This window comes from Staurois parvus, unplaced genomic scaffold (assembly GCF_062004578.1).
Source record: "Staurois parvus isolate SC_StPar_1 unplaced genomic scaffold, SC_StPar_1.0 ptg000712l, whole genome shotgun sequence".
Lineage (NCBI taxonomy): Eukaryota > Metazoa > Chordata > Amphibia > Anura > Ranidae > Staurois > Staurois parvus.
Genome location: NW_028318508.1, coordinates 22,685 through 48,254, shown reverse-complemented (window position 1 = coordinate 48,254; position 25,570 = coordinate 22,685). Strand labels below are relative to the sequence as shown.

The 25,570-nt window shown below is 39.7% G+C and overlaps 1 protein-coding gene across 2 annotated transcripts in view; it reads left to right on the top strand.

Annotated features, from left to right (window-relative positions):
* Positions 1 to 25,249, top strand: part of ITIH5 (inter-alpha-trypsin inhibitor heavy chain 5) — a 111,439-nt gene extending 86,190 nt beyond the window's left edge. For both annotated transcript variants that reach the window (XM_089653427.1, XM_089653426.1), the window contains exons 10-14: positions 4,361 to 4,914; positions 7,731 to 7,784; positions 11,956 to 12,072; positions 16,088 to 16,465; positions 21,232 to 25,249. In XM_089653427.1, coding sequence (XP_089509553.1) covers positions 4,361 to 4,914; positions 7,731 to 7,784; positions 11,956 to 12,072; positions 16,088 to 16,465; positions 21,232 to 21,512 — 1,384 coding nt within the window. In that variant the 3' untranslated portion in view covers positions 21,513 to 25,249. The remainder of the gene's footprint in view (positions 1 to 4,360; positions 4,915 to 7,730; positions 7,785 to 11,955; positions 12,073 to 16,087; positions 16,466 to 21,231) is intronic.
* The last annotated feature ends 321 nt before the right edge of the window (positions 25,250 to 25,570 follow it).

Below are 25,570 nucleotides of genomic sequence, written 5' to 3'. Positions count from 1 at the left end.
ACATCTGGCCCCCTGACCACAATTTAGAGACCACACTTCTACACGATTAATACCAAGGGCAGTGATTGGGTAAAAGATGTTCTCTGATTAACTGAAGTGGAATTCTTATAGGATCATAAAGTGTTTGTTGTGATCTGTCTCTGCTCCCAGCAACTCTTGATAGCACATAAGGCATAACACAAATTTTTATTGCAAATTTGAGCCCCTTTTAAGACTAAGACTGCATTTAACTAGGAAGGCAAAACTTCCTCAATTATCGATAACTGTATCCAAACCCAAAAAACTAAAATTTAATATAATGCAGCTTGGGAGTGCTTGGATATGGTGGCAGCATTGGCTTTCTTTTTTTCATACTTTCCCTATATTTTCACCTATTTTTCCTGTGTTTAACACCTTCTATTCTTTTGTGGGAATGTCCACTCCACTGTATCTATGGCAGGAGCCTTGGTTGTCACTTCAAACTTGCCATTTTTTTTTCATCTTGATTACATGGGGGTGGGGGGGAATTGTTGTTTAGAGAAAAATAACATTGTTTATGCTTTTAGTTCAGCTCACAACTAAGTGTTAAGGACGCCTCATTTCTGGCGAGATCAGCATTTATTTTATTTACTTGCTGAAAATGTTTTGAGCTTGAAAAGGAAACTAATGCAGCCACCAGGATGGAACTAACCCAGCAATATATTATATTCTTGTACTGATTGAAAACCTCCAACAGGACTTTACATGGCATAATAACTAATATATATGAAAAATACTAAATATTTTATTGTATGCAATGATAAAATAAAATTCCATAAAAATCTAATTTCTTCAGCAAAGTTGTACATCTTAGATGGAAAGGCAAAACTCATACAGTACATAACTGGTGGGAACGGAATCATAAACATCTCTTACAAGAATGTCTTCACAGCATGTGTCCCCAGCAAGATAGTTAACTTCCAGTTATACTGTATATGAGTTTTGCCTTTCCAAATAAGATGCACAACTTTGCCAAAGAAATGTGATTTTTATGGAATTTTGTTTAATTTGTTTATTGATGTTTATACACAATATGAAATGTTGCATTAGGTAGTGATAGCACTGTCTTTACATATTTATTGCATTTTGATGGTATTTAAATCATACAGATAGTTGCTGCACTAGACATAGTGTTTGTTTATTTTTTTCTGTGGCAAAGAATACTGCGGTACCCTTCCATCTATTCTGGACTCGCCAGCAATGAAAAAAATCCTACAGAGTCCTCTTTGTTGGGGACTGGGAAGCTGTGTTTGCCATAATTAAGCCCATATATACTGTGCAGGCAGATTTTTATTATCAAATTTAACTACATTTTAATACTTTCTGTCCCAACAAAAGGACAAAGGTGTAGAGGCTGGGCTTTTTGCATTGTATGTTAATGAGGACAGACTCACTCTAAAGTCCTGTATACACATTGAGAATATCGGAAGAATGATCATCCAGTTTTTTGGGTTTTTTTGCATGCTAGTCTCATATTAAAAGTGAAGAGGTTACTAAAGTTATGAAAATTCTCATATGACAGAATAAAAATTCGGAAGTGATATAATGTATTTGTATTGTATTTTCGGATGAACACTGTACTGGTAAAATGGAAATTGTACAATCTGGTAAAGTATAGGTACAATTTTCATGCTTGTTCCTTTGAGATCAGATCATCGGACGATTGCTTTGAAAGCGGCATTTTTTGCATGATTTTCTGATCCTGTGTATGGGTTGTTACCTAGTCTCATATTAAAAGTGAAGAGGTTACTAAAGTTAAGAGCATTCTCATAGGACAGAATAAAAATTCAGAAGTGATGTAATGTATTTGTATTGTATTTTTGGAGGAAAACTGTACTGGTTAAATGGAAATCGTATGATCTAGTATTGTATGGCAAAAATGTGCGTTTGTCCCTTTGAGTAACTTCGGACGATTGCTGTGTACAAACAGATTATCGTACGATTGCTTTGAAAGTGGCATTTTTCGTACGATTTTCTGATTGTGTGTATGGGTCGTTACCTTGTCTCATATTAAAAGTGAAGAGGTTACTAAAGTTAAAGTGTTACTAAACCCACAACAGTAAAATCAGCCTGTATATGAAGTAAAGCATGCTTGTTATACTCACTGTGGAACCTAAGGGGTTAATCCTCTGCATTGTGTAAAAAGGCTGTTTGATCCTTAGTTCTCTGTTCATCCCCTTTTTCAAGCAACCACCTCTTATCTCCAGACTGAACCGTAGGCATGCATATGCTCAGTTTGGTGTGTATTGATAGAGAGGTTTGTTTTCTTTTCTTGGTATAGTGCATGTGATCAGCACAGGGCCAATCAGTACTGTCCAAACAGAGGTCAGGGGATCTGCATCCTCCTAGAGCAGAAAGAAACTTCCTCCTACAAGCTTTAGCTAGTGGTGGGCTGGACACTGATAGAAGCCACAAGACTGCTTTAACTGCTGATGAGAAAAGGTACTTAGTAGTTTATATTCACTAAAATAATTGCATTTCCATGTTCTGTGTACTGTGGGAGACCATAGTGAATGCAGGGACCTGGGTTTAGTAACACTTTAAGAAAATTCTTGTACGACAGAATAAAAATCCGGAAGTGATGTAATGTGTCTGTATTGTATTTCCGGACAAACACTGAACTGGTTAAATGGAAATTGTATGATCTGGTATCGTATGGCAAAAGTTTGCGTGTTTGTCCCTTTGAGTAACTTCGGACGATTGCTGTGTATGAACAATCAGATTATCGTACGATCACTTTGAAAGCAGCATTTTTGGATGATTTTCTGATCGTGTGTATGGATCGTTACATTGTTAAAAAAAAAAAAAAAACTTGCAGTCAGCCATGATGCCTCCTCCTGAGAAACATCTAAAAAGTAAGACATATTTTAAAAAACAGGTATGGTGCAAATAGGTATGGAGTGGGAATGGGAACACAACAAATATATAGTAGAGTTTTCTCAAATGTGACTGCAAAAGTAGAAATATTCTTTAAATCTACTTAATTACTTAGCCTACTGCACTTAGATCCTGGTCAGTGTTTTTTTTACTCTGCCTTACTTGAATAAAGCCCTATAAAAGAAGAAGAGCTATATGTACCTTTATGGTGGCCTGTGTCTTGAAATGCTCTCCAGCCATTTACAGGTGTCTGAATATCTACTGCTCTCGAACAGTTTCCCTGCCAGCTCTTATGTCACTACAGTACATGGGAGCTAGTGGGAGGAAACATTGCATGCAGTGAAGGGAGTAGATACCTGCAGCAGGTGGAGAACTGCAACGTTTTAAAACACTGTGGTTACATGGTCACTTTAAGGCCCAAGTATACTTTTAGTTTAAATCAGCTACAGTGAATATATTACAGGTGCATCAAAATAAAAGGAGGGGTATTTATCAAAGCTTAAAGCAGAGTTCCACCCAAAAAAGGAAGTTCCGCTTTAATACCTGAATTTGACAGGTACCCGCTCCCACTGCGATCACCTAGGCCAGGGGTGGGCAACTGTGGCCCTCCAACTGTTGCGGAACTACAAGTCCCACCATTATTATGCTTCTGGGAGTCATGATTTAAACTGTCAGTCTTGCAGTGCTTCATGGAACATGTAGTTCAACAGCAGCTGGAGGGCCACAGTTGCCCACCCCTGACCTAAGCGATCGGAATTGGAAGTTGTCCTCCCTCCCTGTAGTCTTCTGGGACACGTGACAGGTCCCAGAAGACTACAGGGCCATTCACAAAGCGCAGCGCTTCTCACGCATTCGCAGTGGGCACCCGGCTGTGAAGCTGCAAGCTGTCACAGCTAGGTGCCCACACTAAAGATGCCGACGCCAGGCAAACAAGAAGGCCGGTGAAACCAGCAGTGGTAAGGACACAACTGGACCGAGGGACAGGTAAGTATTGGGTGGCTGTATTTTAAAAGCAGCAGCTATAGTTTTTGTAGCTGATGACTTATTTTTCAGCTGGAACTCCGCTTTAAGCAGCCAGAAACTGAAGCAGCTATGCATGGCAGCCAATCAGTTTCTATATTTCATTTAGAACGTCCAGCTGAATAAGATGAAGATAAGCCTGATTGGTTGACAAGCACTGCTGTTCCAGATTCTGGCAGCGTCAGTTTTGATAATTTACCCTCAAGGTGTTCATGGTCTTACAGTTAGTTTAATTAGAAAAAAGTCACACCTTGAGTAGAAAAGGTTGTCACCTGCCAGCATAATGTATGGGGGTGTGGATCACACCTGGATCTAAGTTCTGGGTTTTTTTTTCATTTACAATGTAACCATGTAAAATAAAAATAATGACACAAAATTAAATTTACATTAGATTTTCGATGTCATGCAGCTTTTTTCACTTTTTATGCTCTTTTGCTCATTTCAGGTTCTATGATGAGATCGGAACACCATTGTTATCTGATATTCGAATTGACTATTCACCGGATAGTGTAGAATACGTCACACAGAACATGTTTTACAACTACTTTAATGGGTCCGAAATAGTGGTGGCCGGAAAACTGATGAATAAATCCAGCGATGCTTTGCATGTGGAAATCACAGCAAGTAACAGAAACAAATATGTTGTTCTCGAAGCCGATGTAAAGATTGAAGGAGCTGGACAAAAGGAGATTACAAAATCTCAGATTATTGAGGACAACAAACAATACAGGAACCACATAGAACGGCTGTGGGGGTACCTGACATTCAAGGAACTCCTTACAGCTTGGCATAAGAGTGACAGAGACCAAGAGAAGGAGGAAATAACAAGAAAGGCCAGCCAACTTGCACTGAGGTATAATTTTGTCACACCATTCACACTGCTAGAAGTAAAGGACTACGGCTTCCAGGCGGATCTTCCCAAAGAAGAGTCAGCCAGCCTTTATACAGAGGGGATCGGACAGAAACTGCTCAGCCTACAAGGAAGAAAAGTAACAAAAGGTACCTCAACTATATAGAGTTGTAGTAATTGAATTCTGGAAATGCAAAATACTTGTAAATGTGTTAGGCTGGGTTTAGACGTGCGGATAAATTACCGATCCACATTCAGTTTGCTTTTCAGTGGCTGTTGACACGTAATGAGGTGGTGATATGATGTCTCCTTACTTCCCATTTGAAAGTGATATTAAAGGTTTATTTATTCATTTTTTAAATAACAAACATGTCTATACTTACCTGTTGTGTGCAGTGGTTTTGCACAGAGCAGCCTGGATCCTCCTCTTCTCAGGACCCCGCAGGCTCTCCTGGCTTCTCCTTTCTGTCAGGTGCCCCCACAGCAAGCAGCTTACTATGGGGGCACCTGCTGCTCCGTGTGTCCATTCATGCACAGAGCCATGGCTTGGTCCCGCCCCCTCTCTCTCCTCATTGGCTGACTAGCTTTGATTGACAGCAGCAGAAGCCAATGGCTCCTGCTTGCTGTCTCAGCCAATGAGGAGGCAGAGACCCACGACAGCCAAGGCTGTTGTGCACATTGCTGGATCTTGACGGGGCTCAGGTAAGTATTGAGGGGCTGGGGGAGCATCTGCACACAGGTTTTTTACCTTCATGCATAGAATGCATGAAGGTGAAAAACCTTGAGCCTTTATAACCGCTTTAACCCCGTAAATGCATTTATGTGGTTGCGACGCATTTGTAGTATGTCTTTGTTCATTGGAGAGGCAGTACTGAATGTCAAATGTGATGGGGGGAGATAATTTTTGCTACAGACATAAAGCAAAGTGTTGCAATTGTGGCATGTAAACTTCCCTGCCCACTGCCTTTTCAGCTTAAAGCGGAGTTCCACCCAAAAGGGGAAGTTCTGCTTTAAAGATTTGTCCCCCACTCCTCATTAAGGATTGGCACCTTTGGGGAGCGGAGGGGGGAACGGGTAGCTAAATTTGATAGGTACCCATTCCCACTTCCGCTGCGATCGCCTAGGCGATCAGAAACGTAAACTGTCCTCCTGTCCTCCCTCCCCGAAGTCTTGTGGGACTTGTGATAGGTCCCAGAAGATGACGGGCTATTCAGGAAGCGCAGCGCTACTCTCGCAGTGGGCACACGGCTGTGAAGCCGCAACAGGACGGCCAGTGAAACGCGCTGCAGTGTGGGCAATGCGGGATCGTGGGACAGGTGAGCGGCTGTTTTTTAAAAGTCAGCAGCTACAGTTTTTGTAGCTGTTGACTTTTATTTTTTACAGAGTAAATGGAACTCCGCTTTAAGGGAGGTGCTTGGGAGGTACTAAAAATACAGCTCAACTGCATGTTTTTAATGCCTTCCCCAACTGCAAGGTTAAACAAGCCTTTAGATTATTATTAATGGTTTGTTCTAATTTCCTCTTTTGTTTAAAACAGAACTTCAACTTTTCTGCACATTTTTTCTCCAAGGGCCTTCTGTCCAGTCTGCCGACATCACCGGTGCTCACTCCTGCACCAAATGGTGCACGCGTGACCACCCTTTAATGCAGTATATACTCTGAGCCCAGGCCGATATGACGCCGCACCACCAGGGAAAGAGGGGTGCCCATGGCAGCCTGGGCTAAGAGAAAGTAGGCTGAATGAGCATGGCAGCATCTAGCAGCAGAAAACATTACTGCAGGTGGGGCTTATGGGGCACCCAGTCTTGATTTTTTTTATTTTTACAGATATGTGAATAATTATTTTTTTCCAAGAGTTCTCCTTTTAATTCTTAAATGTCTTAGTTATAATGCATGATATAACCCTATTTTATGTGTCTTGACTGCACTTTTTCCATATCACCCTGTTCACTAATTTTGCCAGTTGTTAACATGCTTTGTGGACAGAACCAAATGACCTTGACTTGTTTGCAGATGCCGGCCATACATAGTACAGGTAAGAATAACTTCAGGAGTGAAGTCTTGGCCACTGGAAAGCCAAGTCAATGAGAAATAGAGAAAGATTAGCATGTCAATTAAGCTTCTCTAAAGTAGAACATTACCAAGCACAATGTACCCGTCTCAAGGCTTTTATCTCACATGTGCTGCTTCAACCCAATATATTGAGTTTTACAATGGCGGGTGCCAATGCCAAAAAGAAGATGAGTCCATTGACTACCTGTCATTCTCAGGAAGACTTCCAGGCAAACTGCTAAATGCATTGTTGGAATTCATATATTGGAGCTGCGTTACTTGCTGATTTACACAGCCTTGCCAGACTGAACTGAGGAATAAGTTGGTGACCTCAGTTGTGTCTACTGCAGTTCAGAAACAAAGTTTGGTTAACTGCCTGGCCCCAGCATGTGATTGGACAATGAAGTACTGTAGCTACAGCAGCAGACTAATGAGGTCATCTCTCTCCTCTTGTCAGCATTTTCCTTGTCAGCAGATGCACATGCCGCAAATCCAGCTTGGCTCTCTCTACCATTTTGAGTGCTGCTGTACAGGGGAGTACAGGAGTTTTGTATCACATTCAGGTACTAACACTCTTTTTTAATAAATATAGAACTTTATTAATTTTGTCTTCTCTTGGCCTGGAATTCAGCTTTAAGCTTGTGTTTTTGTTGTGCCAGCCTATAACAATAATAAGAAAGTGTGTCGTGCAAATTGCAAGGCTAAGAAAATAGGCAATGAGGCTTTCCAATTTTTTTTTTTAAATACTTGACATCAAGCCAATGAGGTCTATTACAGCTTTTCTAACAATACAAGCTCAGTGTGTATTATCAACGGAAATGTGTTATCATGAAGGAAGCCTGACACTCTCAACTCTGTTGTTTTTAGGAGTTTTAATGAAACAGGTGTCTGACTTTTTTTTTTCTCTTACTAGAACCTCCATCTCAACAGATAGGCAAACAAAAACCACCAATGTCTAAAACTTCAGGTAATCTACAAGGAACTTGCTTTCATGTCTAAAAACTTTGTGGCCTCACATGATTTGGATAAACAGTCCAATGATGTTTAAATAATATGTTCCCCAACATTTCATATCCCTGATATGTGTCTGTTGTACCTTGTACTTCTGTTAATAAGTATCCTGTTCTCTTTGTTTTAATGCGTGAAATACCTTATGATCCTGCCAGTCCCCCTGCTTTCTTATTTTTTAAACTGACCACACTAGGCATGGAAGCATATCCATCCTAGTTTTCTGGCTGTGCCTATACTCCAGTGGTCAAACCTGTGCTGACATGCCCCCCTGCACAGCTCTTCACTAGAAAGATTATTGTACTGCAGTTTCTCCACACCCACCTCCCTAAGCCCCTTATGTAGCTGAGAACAGAGATTACGTGATTACTTATTAAAAGAAAGGAAAAAAAGGTATTTATAAAGGTGTTTTTACATATATATACACAAAAATGTTTTGCCTTTTTTAAACTGAATGGGTTGTTTTTGTAAGCTAAGGGTTTACATATACACTAAGGATGTGCTGGTGTGGAACTCATTCAAACATGATCTTAATCTGGCTTTAAGATCTATCTTTGTAATTTGTAATTTTATTTAACATATCTGTCCCCTATAGGACAAAGTAAATACAGTACTTTGCCCCATGTTTCTAAGTGCTGTATAATCCTACCACAAAATGAAATACAATCATACCCCTTATGCCCTGTATACACGATCAAAATATTAGACGAATGATCGTCCGTTTTTTTCCTGCTAGTCTCATATAAAAAGTGAAGTGGTTACTAAAGTTACGAAAATAGCTGTACGACAGAAAGAAAATTCAGAAGTGATGTAATGTATTTGTATTCTATTTTCGGACGACAACTGTGCTGATTAAACGAAAATTGTACGATCTGGTATTGTACGAAAAAAAAATATTTTGTGCTTATCCCTTCAAATAATTGCAATCGAAAGCTGTGCACGAACGATCAGATTATCATACGATCGCTTCTAAAGCAGTATTTTTCGTACGATTTTCTGATTGTGTGTACTAGGCTTTAGCAAACATCCAGGTTTCAGCTACAGTCCATGCTTCTTAGCCAGGGCTGATGTGTTTTACCCTGATTGGACTTAGTCATTTAGAGCAATGACTTGGGAAGCAGAATAAAGACATTTCTTGCTTTCCTGATACAACGTGTATTCACAGTCACTATATTGTACTGGATATGGCATAACTACTAGTGTGCTGCTAGTGTAGGTGCTCAACATGAGGTACTATTAATCTGCCATTTGTCTCAGATTAAAGGGATTTGTCAGCATGGAAGGAAGTATTTCGAAATACAGCAGTTTGTTCTTTCTATAGTGACTTTTTAGCATCCAGAGTAAATTTAAACTTAATTTCTGCTACAAAACCTCCTACAGATGAAATATATACATTTCTCTGTTCTAATGAATATTCTGTTTGTATCATCAAGTGCTTTCTCAAAGTGATTTCTTAAAGGTAGGGACTGTTTTCACTCTAATTGTCTGTGCAATCTCTGTGTTCTAATAAGAAAAGCTGCAGTATTTGCATCCTTTTAGGTGAGAATAAACTTTAGATAGTGTATTACTGAAAATGAAACGAACACTATTAAGGATGCCCATAACTTAACTTGTATCGCAGTGGAGTCTTCTGGAAGTAGCAGTGAGACAGTCACACAAATAGTAAATAATAGGTCCTCTAGGGTGCCATATTGCAAGTTATCAAATTTTTTGACAGTTCTTGCCATTTGCGAATGATTGTCACCTTCTCACCAAGCTGCTTGGCGATAGTTTGGTAGCCCAGTCCAGCCTTGTGTAGGTCTACAATCTTGTCCCTGACATCCTTGGACAGCTCTTTGGTCTTTGCCATGGCGGAGAGTTTGGAATTTGATTGTTTGATTGCTCCTGTGGACAGGTGTCTTTTATACAGGTAACAAAATGAGATTAGCAGCACTCCCTTTAAGAGACTGCTTCTAATCTCAGCTTGTTTCCTTCTGAATGAATGATAGCGGATCAAATACTTATCCCCCTCATGAACATGCAAATCAGTGCATAATTTTTTAGACGTGGATCTCTTTTGATTTTTTTGTTGCTATTCTGTCTCTCAGTGTTACAATACACCTACCATTCGATCTTTAGACTGATCACTTCTTTGTGAGTGGGCAAACATTCAAAATCAGCAGGGGATCAAATACTTATTTCCTTTTATATATATATATATATATATATATATATATATATATATATCAACCTATTTGCCAGCTAGGGGGGTGCTAGACTCCAATTGTTAGTAAGGAGGTCTGAGTAGCAGCCTGGGAGTGATAGCTAGCAGGGGTCAAATTATGGTCAGAGCTGAGAGGCTCTGCAGACCAGCTCTCAGGAATTTCCCCCGGCTCTAGACCTTTGCAGAAAGGTGGGTGGATTTGAGGAGTGGCTGATCTGCATTTTTTGAGGGATCTTGCTAAATCCCCAACAGGAGGCTTGGCAAGGACCAGGACAACCCTTGAAAGTGACAGAGCGTGCTCAGTAGCAGGAGAGTTGAAGGAGAGCTCGGGTGGAAAATAGTGAGGATGTGAGGCTGGAGAGAGGAGCCTGGAAGGGGCCCCATATGAAGAGGGTTCACCTACAGACAGTGGAGCTTGGAAGGAGGAAAGCTTAAACCTTCATGGCCCTGTGAAGCGAGGACCACTTGTGTAGCAGAGAAGGAGCGGCCCAAAAGGCCTGGTAGCAGCCACCAGACGCACAGGGGAAGGACTAAGTGAGTAGACCTGCATCCCCTGGGCCAGTTAGGAGAAGGAGGCACTCTTGTGGGAAGCTGGATTAGCCTGCCACCCAGGACAGTTTCACTATTTACGTGGCAGACACCGGATCCCATGCTCAAGGATTCCTCCAGACAGCTGGGTAAAAAAAAGGAGTTATCTGGGTTCTGGGGTGGTAGTACAGGAGATGCTGGCTATTTCTCCAAAACAGACTGTTTTGCTGTAAATAGTTCCAGGAAGTAGTCCTCGGTTTCTTGGTTCCATTGGGCATCCCATACACCCCTTACTCCTTCAAAATTTAAACCCCCCCTACTAAAACATCAAAAAACAAGATCAAGGACTGATTACGGACTCCAGGATTGAAGCCTGTGAAAATGCGTGTTGCCTGGCCAAGCAGGACTATAGGGGGACCCAAAACTTCAGCAACTCCTAAGGGGGTAGTGATATATATATATATATATATATATATATATATATGCCCTATTACATTAAAGTGATTGCAGACCCAGACCTCTGAAATGAAAAGTGGACAAAGCTATAGTGTGTACTTGCCTCAATTCAAAGAACGTAGTGTAATTTCTAGCTTTTCTCTCCTCATTTTGCTATCTGCATGAGTCCCTTCTGACCATTTATCCTGAGCCATGCCACCCCCTCAGGCACACAGCAGGTGATAGACAGTCTCAGTTGTGTATGTTTCCCTTTGAGACTGTGTAGAGAGGGGTGTGTCTATTCCCTCCACTCAGGTCTCAAATTACACTCAGCACTGTGCTCTATATTGTGCAGTGAGTGACATCAAATCCCTGCCCCACCTCTGGAAGCTCAAAAATGCTGTGTCAACTGTGCACTTTGAACAGCTGTAAAGGAGAGATAAATGGGTACAACCTATGTAGGAGGATTTGTTTCATCCCTATGTATCACCTGAGACTAGTAACTTCAGAGGATGTATGTAAGGATTTACAACCTCTTTAAAGTAGACCCGAAGTCTGCAAATATTAACCTTCCCTTTTAGCAATGTGACAGCCATCATATCCCTAAACGGAGCAGGCATCTTCACCCACTCCATTTGAAGGTTCCGGATATCTGATCACCTTTAATGGTTGGGCCAAGATGACATAATTCCCACACATGTCCATGGGAGTTAATTCATTCCAGCGCCTGACACATGTCCGCTTTAACCACAGCAGGTAAAAAACTTTATTGCAGAAGATACTTTGCAAGTATCTGTTGCAATAAAAAACCTTCATGCTTGCGAATGTTGTATTTTTTTGCTAAAGTTCAACCTTAGCCAAAATTACTAGTTCCATTTAAATGACTTACGTAATATAATTTATTAGAAAAATTGGAATTTTGTTGTTTTGACATTCTGCCTTGTATATTTCTATATCTTTTAAGCGGATGGAGATCCACATTTTGTTGTTGACTTCCCTCTGAGTAAGTTGACAGTGTGCTTCAATATTGACGGTGAACCCGGAGACGTACTAAGGCTGGTATCAGACCACAAATACTCTGGTAAGAGATCAGTAAATTTTTTTTTGTCTTTAGGATTTTACATAATTATCTGAAAAGAGGTTAAAATACAAAACATAAATAATTTGCGCTAGTAAATGTGTATAAATATATAAATATATATAAAGAAATCATCAAATCATAAGTCCAGAAAAAAGTATATATATGCCAATACCACAAAAAAATATAAAAAAACTTTTAAGTGCAAAAAACTTTTGTGCAAAAAAAGTGTCTAAATATGAAAAATTTCACCAAAAAACCTTGATAATATAATGGCAGATCATCCATAAATATATCTTCAGAAACAGAAACTCTGCAACACACCAATCCTCATCGATCGAAATAACAGGATGAAAAACTTTGTAGTTAATCGAAAATCCACTTCTCCAATAGATAAAGGACCACCTTCAAACGTATCCATGGGGGGAAATGCCAAGCACTCGAGAGAAACAGAAAGACTTCATGGTGCAATATTATAAAAACCAATTCCTTTATTAGGTACTCATTGCACTTACTCAAGAGGTGTCCCAGCCGACACCAGCATCAACAGCATAACAGCAATCACATAAACGAGCCTGGCTACTCAGCACATGCGCAGTAGCTGGCAGCCAAAAAACGTAATGACGTCACATCAATAAAGCTCCGCCCTACGCGTTTCGTGATCGACGTCCTCACGGAGCGGATAGATGTGAGACGTCTCAACCTCCTTAAATATTCACTCACAGGAAACGAACAGCTGACATCAATGGGGAATCAAGCAAAGCAAGCCGCCCCACAGATGACAGGAGTCCACAAAGGATATATAATGTATCCAATATATTTGCCATCACAAGCAAAAAAACTTTAAAACAAGAGAACAAAAATAAAATAAAAAGAAATTTAAATAAAACACTAATGATAAATAAATTAAATAAATAAATACATTAACGGGCCAGTACCCTCTAAGACTGTGTTTCAAAAAGGGAACTTAAAGGGCCAGTAACACTTTAAACACAAATAAAGGGGAACTCTAGTAAAATATATAAATTACTACTTAAGTGTATTATTAACAAAGGAAAAGAGTTGGGGGTATTAACTGAAAAAGAAGCAAAATATTTATTGATTAAACATCCGAAAATACCTACTATATACTATTTACCAAAAATACACAAAAATAAGGAGAACCCATCGGGGAGACCCATTGTGAGTGGGATAAATTCTTTATTTGCAAGAGTTGGTGAATATGTTGATACTTTTCTGAAAAACATTGTTATGACAAATAGGGCTTTTCTGAGAGATGGTGGACATCTTATTAACATTCTTAAAGAATTACATAATGTTGATAATTGTATGTTGGTTACTATAGATGTAGAATCTTTATATACTAACATCGATCAAAATGATGGAATTAATGCGGTAAAATGGGCCCTTAAACATAAATCACTCCTGAAAAGATCGCAGAGGAAATTTGTTGTTGAATTACTTGAATTTGCGATGAATAACAATTTCTTTTGGTACAACAACACTTTTTTTCAGCAATGTAAGGGTGTTGCCATGGGAGCTAAGTATGCTCCCAGTGTGGCAAATCTGGTAATGGATAAATGGGAGGAAGAAAGTATTTTCAATAAATGGCCAGAGATGGCGCTATACAAGAGGTATATTGATGACATTATAATGGTATGGGATGGATCCAAAGAAAAGCTCGATTCCTTTATGGAATATATTAATATGAACCGCTATGGATTGAGATTCACTGTTATTAGTGATTTTGAGCAAATTAATTTTTTGGATCTGGTCCTATATAAAGATAATGGCCAAATTTATACCAAAACTTACTTCAAGGAAGTGGACAAAAACAGCTATATACCTATTTCTAGTGGACATCATCCAAATTGGTTATATAGCACTCCAAAAAGTCAGTTTACCAGATTAAAAAGAAATTGTAGCGCTAACAAAGATTTTTTCGATCAATCTGAGGTGTTAATTGAAAGATTTATAGAGAAAGGGTATGATAAGACCTTTTTGATTAAAGAGAGAAATTCGATTAGTATTAAAGATAGGGAGACGTTTCTTGGAAATAGAAAGGCTCATTTGGGATTTGAAAATAATGTACCCTTTATTACTAACTATAATATGCAATACAAAAATATTGAACGAATTTTTAAAAAATATTGGCCCATTTTGTTAAAAGATGATATACTAAATAAATTCTTATCTAAAACTCCTAAATTCATTTATAAGAAAAATAAGTCTCTTAGGATGAAACTGGCTCGCAATGTCATCGAACCCCCAAAAAAGTTCGATCTGTTTCCAAATTTAAATGGTTTTTTTCCTTGTAGGAAGTGTAAAGTTTGTAGGACTGTAAAAGTTGGTAATAATAAAAAAAGAAAGTCATTCTGCTCTTCATTTTCCAAAAAAGAATATGATATTAAATCCCTGATTACATGCAATTCTACACATGTGATTTATGTTTTAGAATGTCCATGTCATCTGAGATATATTGGGAGAACTGGGAGATGTTTAAAAACAAGAATAGGCGAACATATAAGAAACATAGTAAAAGGATTTGATAAACATAGTGTATCCAAACATTTCAAATTGGTACATAATTGTGATCCGAGCTTACTTACCTTTTATGGGATCGAGATGGTAAAACCCCATTGGAGGGGCTCGGATTTGGTTAATGAGATTTCCAAAAAAGAGACGTTTTGGATTTATGAACTAAATTCCTTGCAACCATTTGGGTTAAATGTCGATATAGATTTGAATTGTTTTCTCACAAATTTTTAATTTTTATGTTATTTTAAGTATATTTTTATATAGGCAACTGTTTAAAGATGATATATGGGAGATTGTATGCTTTTTGTACAATTTCTGCATTATTTTTGTATTATTACTAGAGTTCCCCTTTATTTGTGTTTAAAGTGTTACTGGCCCTTTAAGTTCCCTTTTTGAAACACAGTCTTAGAGAGTACTGGCCCGTTAATGTATTTATTTATTTATTTAATTTATTTATCATTAGTGTTTTATTTAAATTTCTTTTTATTTTATTTTTGTTCTCTTGTTTTAAAGTTTTTTTGCTTGTGATGGCAAATATATTGGATACATTGTATATCCTTTGTGGACTCCTGTCATCTGTGGGGCGGCTTGCTTTGCTTGATTCCCCATTGATGTCAGCTGTTCGTTTCCTGTGAGTGAATATTTAAGGAGGTTGAGACGTCTCACATCTATCCGCTCCGTGAGGACGTCGATGACGAAACGCGTAGGGCGGAGCTTGATTGATGTGACGTCATTACGTTTTTGGCTGCCAGGTACTGCGCATGTGCTGAGTAGCCAGGCTCGTTTATGTGATTGCTGTTATGCTGTTGATGCTGGTGTCGGCTGGGACACCTCTTGAGTAAGTGCAATGAGTACCTAATAAAGGAATTGGTTTTTATAATATTGCACCATGAAGTCTTTCTGTTTCTCTCGAGTGCTTGGCATTTCCCCCCATGGATACGTTTGAAGGTGGTCCTTTATCTATTGGAGAAGTGGATTTTCGATTAACTACAAAGTTTTTCATCCTGTTATTTCGATCGATGAGGATCGGTGTGTTGCAGAGTTTCCGTTTCTGAAGATATATTTATGGATGATCTGCCATTATATTATCAAGGTTTTTTGGTGAAATTTTTCATATTTAGACACTTTTTTTGCACAAAAGTTTTTTGCACTTAAAAGTTTTTTTATATTTTTTTTTGTGGTATTGGCATATATATTTTTTTTTCTGGACTTATGATTTGATGATTTCTTTATATATATTTATATATTTATACACATTTACTAGCGCAAATTATTTATTTATTGGTACACTTTATATATGGTGATTTTTTGCAGCTGGTACACTATTAGTAAGTTATATAATTTTGACCATAGGCGCTATTATTAATTTTTCTTAAAATACAAAACATAATGTATCTAAATGCACTCATATTTCAGAGGAAGATAATTGGCATTACGAGGCTTCTCTAAGCTTCTAAATTTGTATTGCTATATTTTCAAGGTGTGACAGTGAATGGACAGTTGATCGGTGCTCCAGCTCCTCCAAATGGACATAAGAAACAACGGACCTACTTTAGCAAAATCACTATAATCATCAACAAACCGAAGCGCACATATATAGAAATCTCTCCCATAAAGGTGGTCCTAGACAGCAAGGATCGGCTCATTCTAGCATGTGACAAGAGTGCCTCAGTGAAGAGTGATGACCTTTTGGTTTCTGTTGCTGCTAAATCCAATGTCACTGTGACCATTTACGGAACTATTTCTTTCGTAATTCTGGTCCATCGTTACAAGAATCCAGCTCCCTATCAAAGAAACCACTTGGGATTTTACATCTCTAACAGCAAAGGACTGTCCCCAAATTCTCATGGACTTTTAGGTAAGTTTGATTGCTCCTAAGATAAACAGTAAGAAACATAAATGTAAATTGCAGAGTAATTGTAAAGATACAAATCATATCCTTTTGCTCTATTACATTGCACTTACTTTCCCTGGCAGTTTTACTTTGTACTGTTTCATTAATTAGTAGGTAAGTTGTTTAATTAATTAATATGGGCACAAGTTTATGTAAAAAAACGAGTAAAGAGTAGCAATGGGGTTGATTTACTAAATCTGGTGTACTCAGAATCTGCTGCAGCTGTGCATGGTAGCCAATCAGCTTCTAACTTCAGCTTGTTCAATTAACCACTTGCCCTCCAGAGGATTTACCCCCCTTCCTGACCAGGCCATTTTTTTTATTTAAAAACTTTACTTTAACTGACAACTGCGCGGTCATGCAACGCTGAACCCAAATTAAATTTATGTTCTTTTTTTTCCCACAAATAGAGCTTTCTTTCGGTGGTATTTGATCGCCTGTGAGTTTTTTATATATTTTTTTTATTATTAAAAAATGACTGACAATTTTGAGAAAAAAACAATATTTTTAACTTTTTGCTATTAAACATGTCCAGTAAAAAAATTTTAAAAATCAAATTTTGTCATAAATTTAGTCCAAAATATATTCTGCTACATGTCTGCTAAGAAAAAATCCCAATACATGTAAATTAATTGGTTTACGTGAAAGTTACAGCGTTTACAAATGGCGGTGTATATATACTGGAATTTTTTTTTACTAGTAATGGCGGCAATCAGCGACTTATAGCGGGACTGCGGCAGGCATTCTGACATTGGGGGGAACCGACTTGGTGTCATTGACATCCCCAGTGACACCAATACAGTGATCAGTGCTAATAAAAATCACTGACATTGTATTAATGGCACTGGGCAGGAAGGGGTTAACATGTGGGGTGATCAAAGGAATAACTGTGTGCTTTGTGCTGTTTTACTGTGTGTGTTTTCATCTGTAATACAAAGCAGTGTGCAGGAGCCGACAGGGGGGAGATCTGTATTGTTTACATACAGTTCTCTCCCCCCCGTTGGTAATGCTGGGTGATCATTGGGTGCTGGCGAGTAATCACTGGCCGGAGCCCTGTGACTGACAGTCAAGGCCGCGAATAGCAGCTTGGGTAGGGCGCGCGTGCCCCCTATCCGGAAATGCAAAATCACTGCCGCCCTGTAGCAGTATATCTGCTATAGGGTGACGGGAAAGCGGTTAAAGTGTAGTTCACCTTTACCAGAAACCTGCCTATGCAAATAAGGGGTGTCTCTGGACATTTATGTATCTCATGAAGCCATTTATGTATCTCATGAAGCCTGACTGGAATACTCCCAGGATATTACTAAGTGAGGCCTAGTCATTTCTGCTCACCTCCAACATCACAGGAGTGAGCTTTTTCTCTGAATAAAAGCCCCTTACATGCTCTCTCCCCCCTGATGCAGTAGCTCTGAACTCAGCATCTGAGAGCTCACTCCTGTGATGGTGGAAGTGAGCAGTAATGACTAGGCCTCATGGAGCAACACCATGGGAGTTTTTCAGTCAGGCTTTCATATCATATTCACAAATATTCCTATTGATGTTCCACAAAATTACAGTTGAATACCAAAAAAAGCGCATCACAAGGCTCAACGTGTTTTGTGACTATTTCACTTCATCAGGACTAGATGCTACTGGCAGGGTATTTACACATTAGAAAACAAAAGTTCAAAAATGTCATAGTACTATAACACATATATCCTTTAAGACAGGGGTGTCCAAACTTTTTTCAAAGAGGGCCAGATTGGATGAAGTGAACATGGTGGAGGGCCGAACATTTTTCCAAACATTCTTTGAACCATTACAATTAAATGCAAATAAATTATTTTATGCCAAGTTACCGTATTTTTCGCCGTATAAGACGCACCTGACCATAAGATGCACCTAGGTTTTAGAGGCAGAAAACAGGAAAAAAAAAATTCTGAACTAATGGACTGCAGACACAGTACAGGAGATGACCAGAGACTGCGGACAGCACAGGGATGACCAGAGACTGCGGACAGCACAGGGATGACCAGAGACTGCGGACAGCACAGGGATGACCAGAGACTGCGGACAGTACAGATGACTGCTGACCTTTGGGGAGGTGGGGAGCGGGTACCTGAATTTGACAGGTACCCGCTCTTACTTCCGCAGTTGTTCTTTGATCTTACCTGTTCCTCGATCCAGCCGCGCGCTGTCTTCCCGGCTTCTGTAATGGCGCTCGGCATGACAGCCGGGTGCCCAGTGCGCATGAGCGAGAAGCACTTGCGGCTTCTGGGATCTGTCATGTGTCCCAGGTACCGCCTTACCATTCACAAAAAGCACCGCTTCTTGCGCATGCGCACTTGGCACCCGGCTGTCATGCCCAGCGCCCACACTACAGAAGCCGGGAAGACAGCGCGCCGCTGGAGAGAGGAACAGGTAAGGTCCCGCTGCAGAGCTGAGCGGCCGGCCCGGTATTCTGATACGGCCGCGGTGGAAATACCGGACCGGCCGCTCCATATTCGCTCCATAAGACACACTGACATGGAGGGCCGTATTAAACCGACCCTCGGGCCGTAAATGGCCCGCGGGCCGGACTTTGGACATGCCTGCTTTAAGAGTATGTGCTCAAATCCCTATAGTTGATCATAAAACCAATACTTACAAACCGGCTTTAGAAGTTATTTAAAAATTACAGTGGCTAAATGGTTAGCACTTCCGCCTGCCAGTACTAGGGTCGCTGGTTCAAATCCCGACCACGGCACCACCTGCGTGGAGTTTGCATGTTTTCCCTGTGCCTGCGTGGGTTTCCTCCAGGTACACCGGTTTCCTCCTACACTCGAAAGACATGCTGGTAGGTTAATTGGACCCTGTCTAAATTGTCCCTAGTATGTATATGTATGAATGTGAGTTAAGGACCTTAGATTGTACACCCCTTGAGGGTTAGGGACTGATGTGAATGTACACTATATGTGTAAAGCGCTGTGTAAATTGACAGTGCTATATAAGTACCTGAAATAAATTAAAAAAATAAATAAATAAAAATGACAGCACTTCCAGATAACAGCCTAGTGCGTCTGCCCAGGAAGCTGTGAGAATAAGACCTGCGATACCCCAACAGGACAACAGAAGAGGAACAATTTTTTTTTCACAGAGGTGAATGTAGCCCATTATTTACAATGTGCCTTTGCACACAATCGCGTAAAGAAGTATTCTTTATTTAAAAAAAAAAATAGGAAAATCTGCATTTTTGGTCAGTAATTTACCCCACGTTCACACATTTGCGGACAAATGCATGCAAATACGTGCATATGAGCATAAACGTTAATGGATTTTCCCTAAGAATATATTGTGCATTCAAATGTGTGAACACGCACACATACGTGTGAATACGCGCAGAACAAGTGCCCAAAAAAGCAGATGCTCAAACATCAGTACCATGTGCAAGCGGCCTTAATGTATTGTGGGATTGTATTATGAGAGATGGAGGTACTTCATTTCATGTATCATATGTAGGTTGTAATGAATCTGAAGATTGTTCTGTACCTGGAAACAATTTCTTTTTACCATTGTGGTATATATTGCCAAAAGTATTGGGACACCACTCCAAATCATTGTATTCAGGTGTTCCAATTACCTCCATTGCCACAGGTGTATAAAATCAAGCACCTAGGCATGCAGACTGCTTCTATAAACATTTGTGAAAGAATGGGTCGCTCTCAGGAGCTCAGTGAATTCAAGCGTGGTACCGTGATAGGTTGCCATCTGGGCAGTAAGTCCATCCGTGAAATTTCCTTGTTACTAAATATTCCACAGTCAACTGCTCGTGGTATTATAACAAAATGAAAGCAACTGGGAACAACAGCAACTCAGCCACTAAGTGGTAGGCCACATAAAATCACAGAGCAGAGTCAGCGCACGCTGAAGCGCACAGTGCGCAGAAGTTGCCAACTGTCTGCAGAGTCAATAGCTAAAGACCTCCAAACTTTGTGTGGCCTTCAAATTAGCACAACAGTGCATAGAGAGCTTCATGGAATAGGTCTCCATGGCTGTGCAGCTGCATCCAAGCCTTACATCACCAAGTGAAATGCAAAGCGTCAGATGCAGTGGTGTAAAGTGCGCCGCCACTAGACTCTAGAGCAGTGGAGACGTGTTCTCTGGAGTGATGAATCACACTTCTCAGTCTGGCAATCCAATGGATGTGTCTGGGTTTGGCAGTTGCCAGGAGAACAGTACTTGTCTGACTGCATTGTGCCAAGTGTAATGTTTGTTTGGAGGAGTCGGTTATGGTGTGGGGTTGTTTTTCAGGGGTTGGGCTTGGCCCCTTAGTTCCAGTGAAGAGAACTCTTAAAGCATCAGCATACCAAGACATTTTGGACAATTTCATGCTCCCAACTTTGTGGGAACAGTTTGGGAATGGCTCCTTCCTGTTCCAACATGACTGAGCACCAGTACACAAAGCAAGGTTCATAAAGACAGGGATCAGTAAGTTTGGAGTGGAGGAACTTGACTGGCCTGTACACAGTCCTGGCCACAACCCGAATGAACACCTTTGGGATGAATTAGAGTGGAGACTGCGAGCCAGGACTTCTCATTTAACAGTGCCTGACCTCACAAACCCTACGGACTAAGACTGGGATGCCATTGAAGTTCATGTGTGTACAAAGACAGGCATCCCAATGCTTTTGGCAATATAGTCTATTTCACTGAGATATCTAGTGATACCAGAAGAATGACTAAATCCACACATTTTTCTTTTTGTTCAATAGGTCAATTCTTATACAATGAAGTTAAGGTCACTCAGGTGCCACTGAATACAAACAATGATCATGCAACAAACCAAAGCTCACATGTCATTAACATGCTAAAGGTTAGAAATCGCTCAGTCCCTGTAATCAGAAAGCAGAGGAGATTATACAATGGCCTTCACCAAGTGGACTGCTGGTTTGCAAAGAATAATGCAGAAAAACTGATCGATGGCGTGTATCAGGATTATCTGCTCTCTCATCCCTTTGACTGTGGTAAGGATTTAATAACAAATGAAGTGTAAAAAACAGTGTTTAAAACATTCCATGTATATGTGCTAACAGCTGATTAACAAGAATTAGAAGAGGACCTCAACCAATGTATCTGGTATAGAACAGTGTACCAATATTTGTAGTCTGGGCCTCAGCAGATGACTGTGACATCTTTGCACAGAGAGTTCCTTGGAAACTATTATAGATGAACTTATAGCTACATTTTTTGTACATCCTTTTAGCAAAGATATATTCATAAAGCAAGGGTATTTTATATGAAATTGTACTTGTACTTATAACTGTGTGTGTGCCATTGTTCCCTCTGTTCCAGCATATGATGCATTGATTACTGAAACTGTATTTTTAACTTTCTTTTAACTTTGTTATCTTTAATATGTTTTCTTCAGAGAAATATAGGTTAAAGACATCTGGTTGTAATTATATTGAACTTTTACTCAGCCTTGAATGTTTAAAATTAAATATTGCCTGACAGCAGATACCACAAGGAAGAGTCTACTCTGTGCCTGTCTGAAATGGATTAATTTGCAAAGGAGGACTCCATAGTGAAGTATAGTACTCCACAGCAAAGAGATAGGAAATTCTTACAGTGTACAGAAAATAATGTAAAGAAAAACCTTTTCTGGACCAAAAAGGTAATAGCCGACTCCTTGCAGTGCCTACTGTTGGGTGTGATAAGAAAGGTTCACATGGATCAAATAGTATTGTTGATCATAAGATTTCAGTTTTTACTCTGCAATATGCAGTGTGAGAAAAAGAACATTTGAATGCAGTAAATGTATCACTAACTAGTATAGTTAGTTTCATGTTAGTTCACTGTATATTAGCATGCAAACTGGTGCTCCCCCATTTCATCACAAGTTACATATGTATACATTTTGTGAATATAGGCCAATAAAATAGAACACATTGCACACAATCTTATGACGAGCTGGTTGTAAAGGCTCAAGGTTTTTGAACATAGAATGCATAAAGGTAAAATCCTTCTGTGTGCAGCACCTCCACCATCCCCCGTACTACTTACCTGAGCTTCATTGCGGTCCAGCGAAGTGCATGAGAGCCTCAGCTCTCTGGGGACTCATTGGCTGTGTCACCAGTGGGAGCCATTGGCTCCTGATGCTATCAGTCACAGCCAGTGAGTCAATGAAGAAATAGAGGGGGCAGGGACAAGCTGCAGCTCTGTGTGTGATTGGACACACAGAGCAGCGGCTTGGGAGTGAGCCTGCTTGGGTGCCCACATAGCAAACTGCTTGCTCTAGGGGCACTTGGCATGAGTGAGGGGCCAGGAGTGCCAGTGGGGAACCCGAGAAGAGGAGAATCTGGGCTGCTGTGCAAAACTACTGCATAGAGCAGGTAAGTATAACAGGTTTGTTAATGAAAAAAACACTTGCCTTTAATATCACTTTAACACCACCATATAATATGTGCCTTACAGTTATCTCATAATTTCTGACCTCTTATTTCCTAAATATATGGATAACGCAAACATAATTTTTTTTCTAAGTCTTCCATGACAAAATCTGTTGATAATTATCCAACTATCTAAACATATGATCCCACATCCATCATTTCTTATGCCTGACACAGCTTCATTGCTAGTTTGTACCCTTATCATATCCACCTCAGTTGGATATGTGAAAATGGGGAAGCTGCCTTTGATGACTTTCACTAATATGCATAATTGTTTCAGATTAGTAACACAAAGTATTAAGGCCACTGGATCAGCATGACAGCAGGAAACGAGCATTGGAAGCCGACATATCCTATTACAGGTTTCCTTCAAGGGCATTAACTTTCTGTCTTTTTCTCAAATCAGCTGTCAACTACACAAAAAAGGCAGTTTAATTTTTGAACTCTGACCTACAAAGTTCTACTTAACCAAGCCCCCTCCATAGATCTCCTTGTTAATTTTCAGATACTGCCCTGAGCACAATCTATACTCTGAAGATGACCCTCTCTCCTTCTCCACACTAGTGATGCTACAAATGCCCATACCTCTCTGGAATTTCCTCCCTAAGACTTAATGTACACGAGCAGCTCCTAAACTCGAGTTTAGGAGCTTTTAGCATTTTTTGTGCCACAGCTCCTAAACTCAACTCCATAAAAGCCACATAGGCTTTTAGCAGAGTTTAGGAGCTGCAGAGTTTAGGTGAGGTTAAACCTCCCTAGAATAGCATTCAGGAAAGGAATGCTTTGACTGCTGACCGCAGGAAGCCGAAAAACGCATTTTCCCGCGGCCTGCGGTCAGGGTAGGCTCGTGTACATGAAGCCTTATGCTGCTCAGTACTCTGTAATCCTTTAAACCTTCCAGTGATTAGGGAATTGGTCCCACCTGAATTTACACTGGCCTCAGACTGTTTTATCCTTATATAAACCTTTACCAATTGTAAAGTTAGTGCGCTCAGGAATTGTGGGATGCGATCTTTCACTGTTTGTCATGTAATATGCCCAGCAAGGAAGTTCTATACTTCATTCTCAGGGCAACACTAAATAATGTCATTTGATAGTTACTTTTTTTACTTATCAAGGTTGTAAAATCCTACTCTGAGCAAGCTTGAAACAATGTCCAACAGACCCATATACTAGTTCACCAAGCAAATATATTCTGTTTGATTATTTTATAGATGCAGAAGTAATAAATTGCTGCTCTCACCTGAACATTTGCTAACAAGTAGCCCTGCTATCTGCTTACATAGCATAGGGCAGGACTAGGGGCTGGCATTGACAAGAATTTACACTTACAGAAAGATTCCTACTAAAGTTACACAGACCACAACATAGGACAATTTTTTTAAATGGCGAACCATGAAGGTGCCTAATATTCTCTATGGCTATACGGCTTCACTTAAAAAGTGAGGTCTGGTGACAAGGACATGTAAAAGTGCTAACAGGTTTGACCAAATGACTGCAGAACATTTATAAAGGTGGTCTAACACACATAATAATATGCACAAGGATTTGCCAAAATATACTGGAAGTGATGGAAAAAAAATTTTTGGACTCCATCGCTTTTTGAATATTACTGATAATATGGGGTGGTTAAAGGAGAAGTACAGCCAAAGGTCTTTTGGCTGTACTTCTCTGTGGAGTAGTTTGTCCTACAATGTATTTTGTCCTACTATGCACTGTATGGTATTGTCCCAGCAACTCCTTTAGGTGAGTAGGTTTACATTTGACTTGTAAAACCCCTTCTTAAAAATAATAGTCTTAGAGGCACCCCTGTATTTTGTGTTTTTATATACCGTATACAGTATATCTGGTTACTACAAAAGCCCCTGCATGGCCTGTAAACTACTGTCAGTCTGTATGCATTATAGTGATGGGCCTGGCATGCTGAGACTTGCAGCTCCTGAGTTGCTGGATATTTCCAGTTCACCTATCTCCATGCTAAATGATCTATGATGGAAACTAAATGGAGAATGACAACTGATTTATTTCAAAAACATCTAATTTTGTCTGAACAAGACACTGAAGTTCTAAAATTCGAGTTTGTTTATAGAAAACAGAACATAAATGCACTGATGTACGAATTGTTTTACTTATGCTCATGATTGTTGAATTTTCTGAAATGCCAAAGATTTGTTTGACATTTGATTTTGCCTGCATCGCTTTACATTTATAGAATATATTTTTTTTTAGTGTCTGTACTACTTTCACAACCGTGTGAACAAAGAAAAATGATTCTGGATACAAAGTTTTAAATGTTGTTTTACAAAATGTAAAAATTAAAGAGCAGCATTGCTTAAAGTGATTCTGTATGTGTTATGGTCATTTTTTCAATTGTGGATCAAATTTTCTGTTTGATATTCTTTTGATATGCATATTAGGAATGATCACAGCATGCATTATTGTATTAAATTTAGCTCTTGCAAACAAGCTAAAGATCACCTTTTTTATACATGCTCCATTCTTATCCTTACTTTTCAACTCAGTTACAAACATGGTATTAGGTCCCTTTCACATGGGCTGGAGTGTGCAGATGGCAGGACCATGTCCGCTCTGCTTATGCAGAGCAGACATGGACACAGCCTGCTCTGTTCTATGGGCAGATTTAAACAAACCAGCTGTCCGT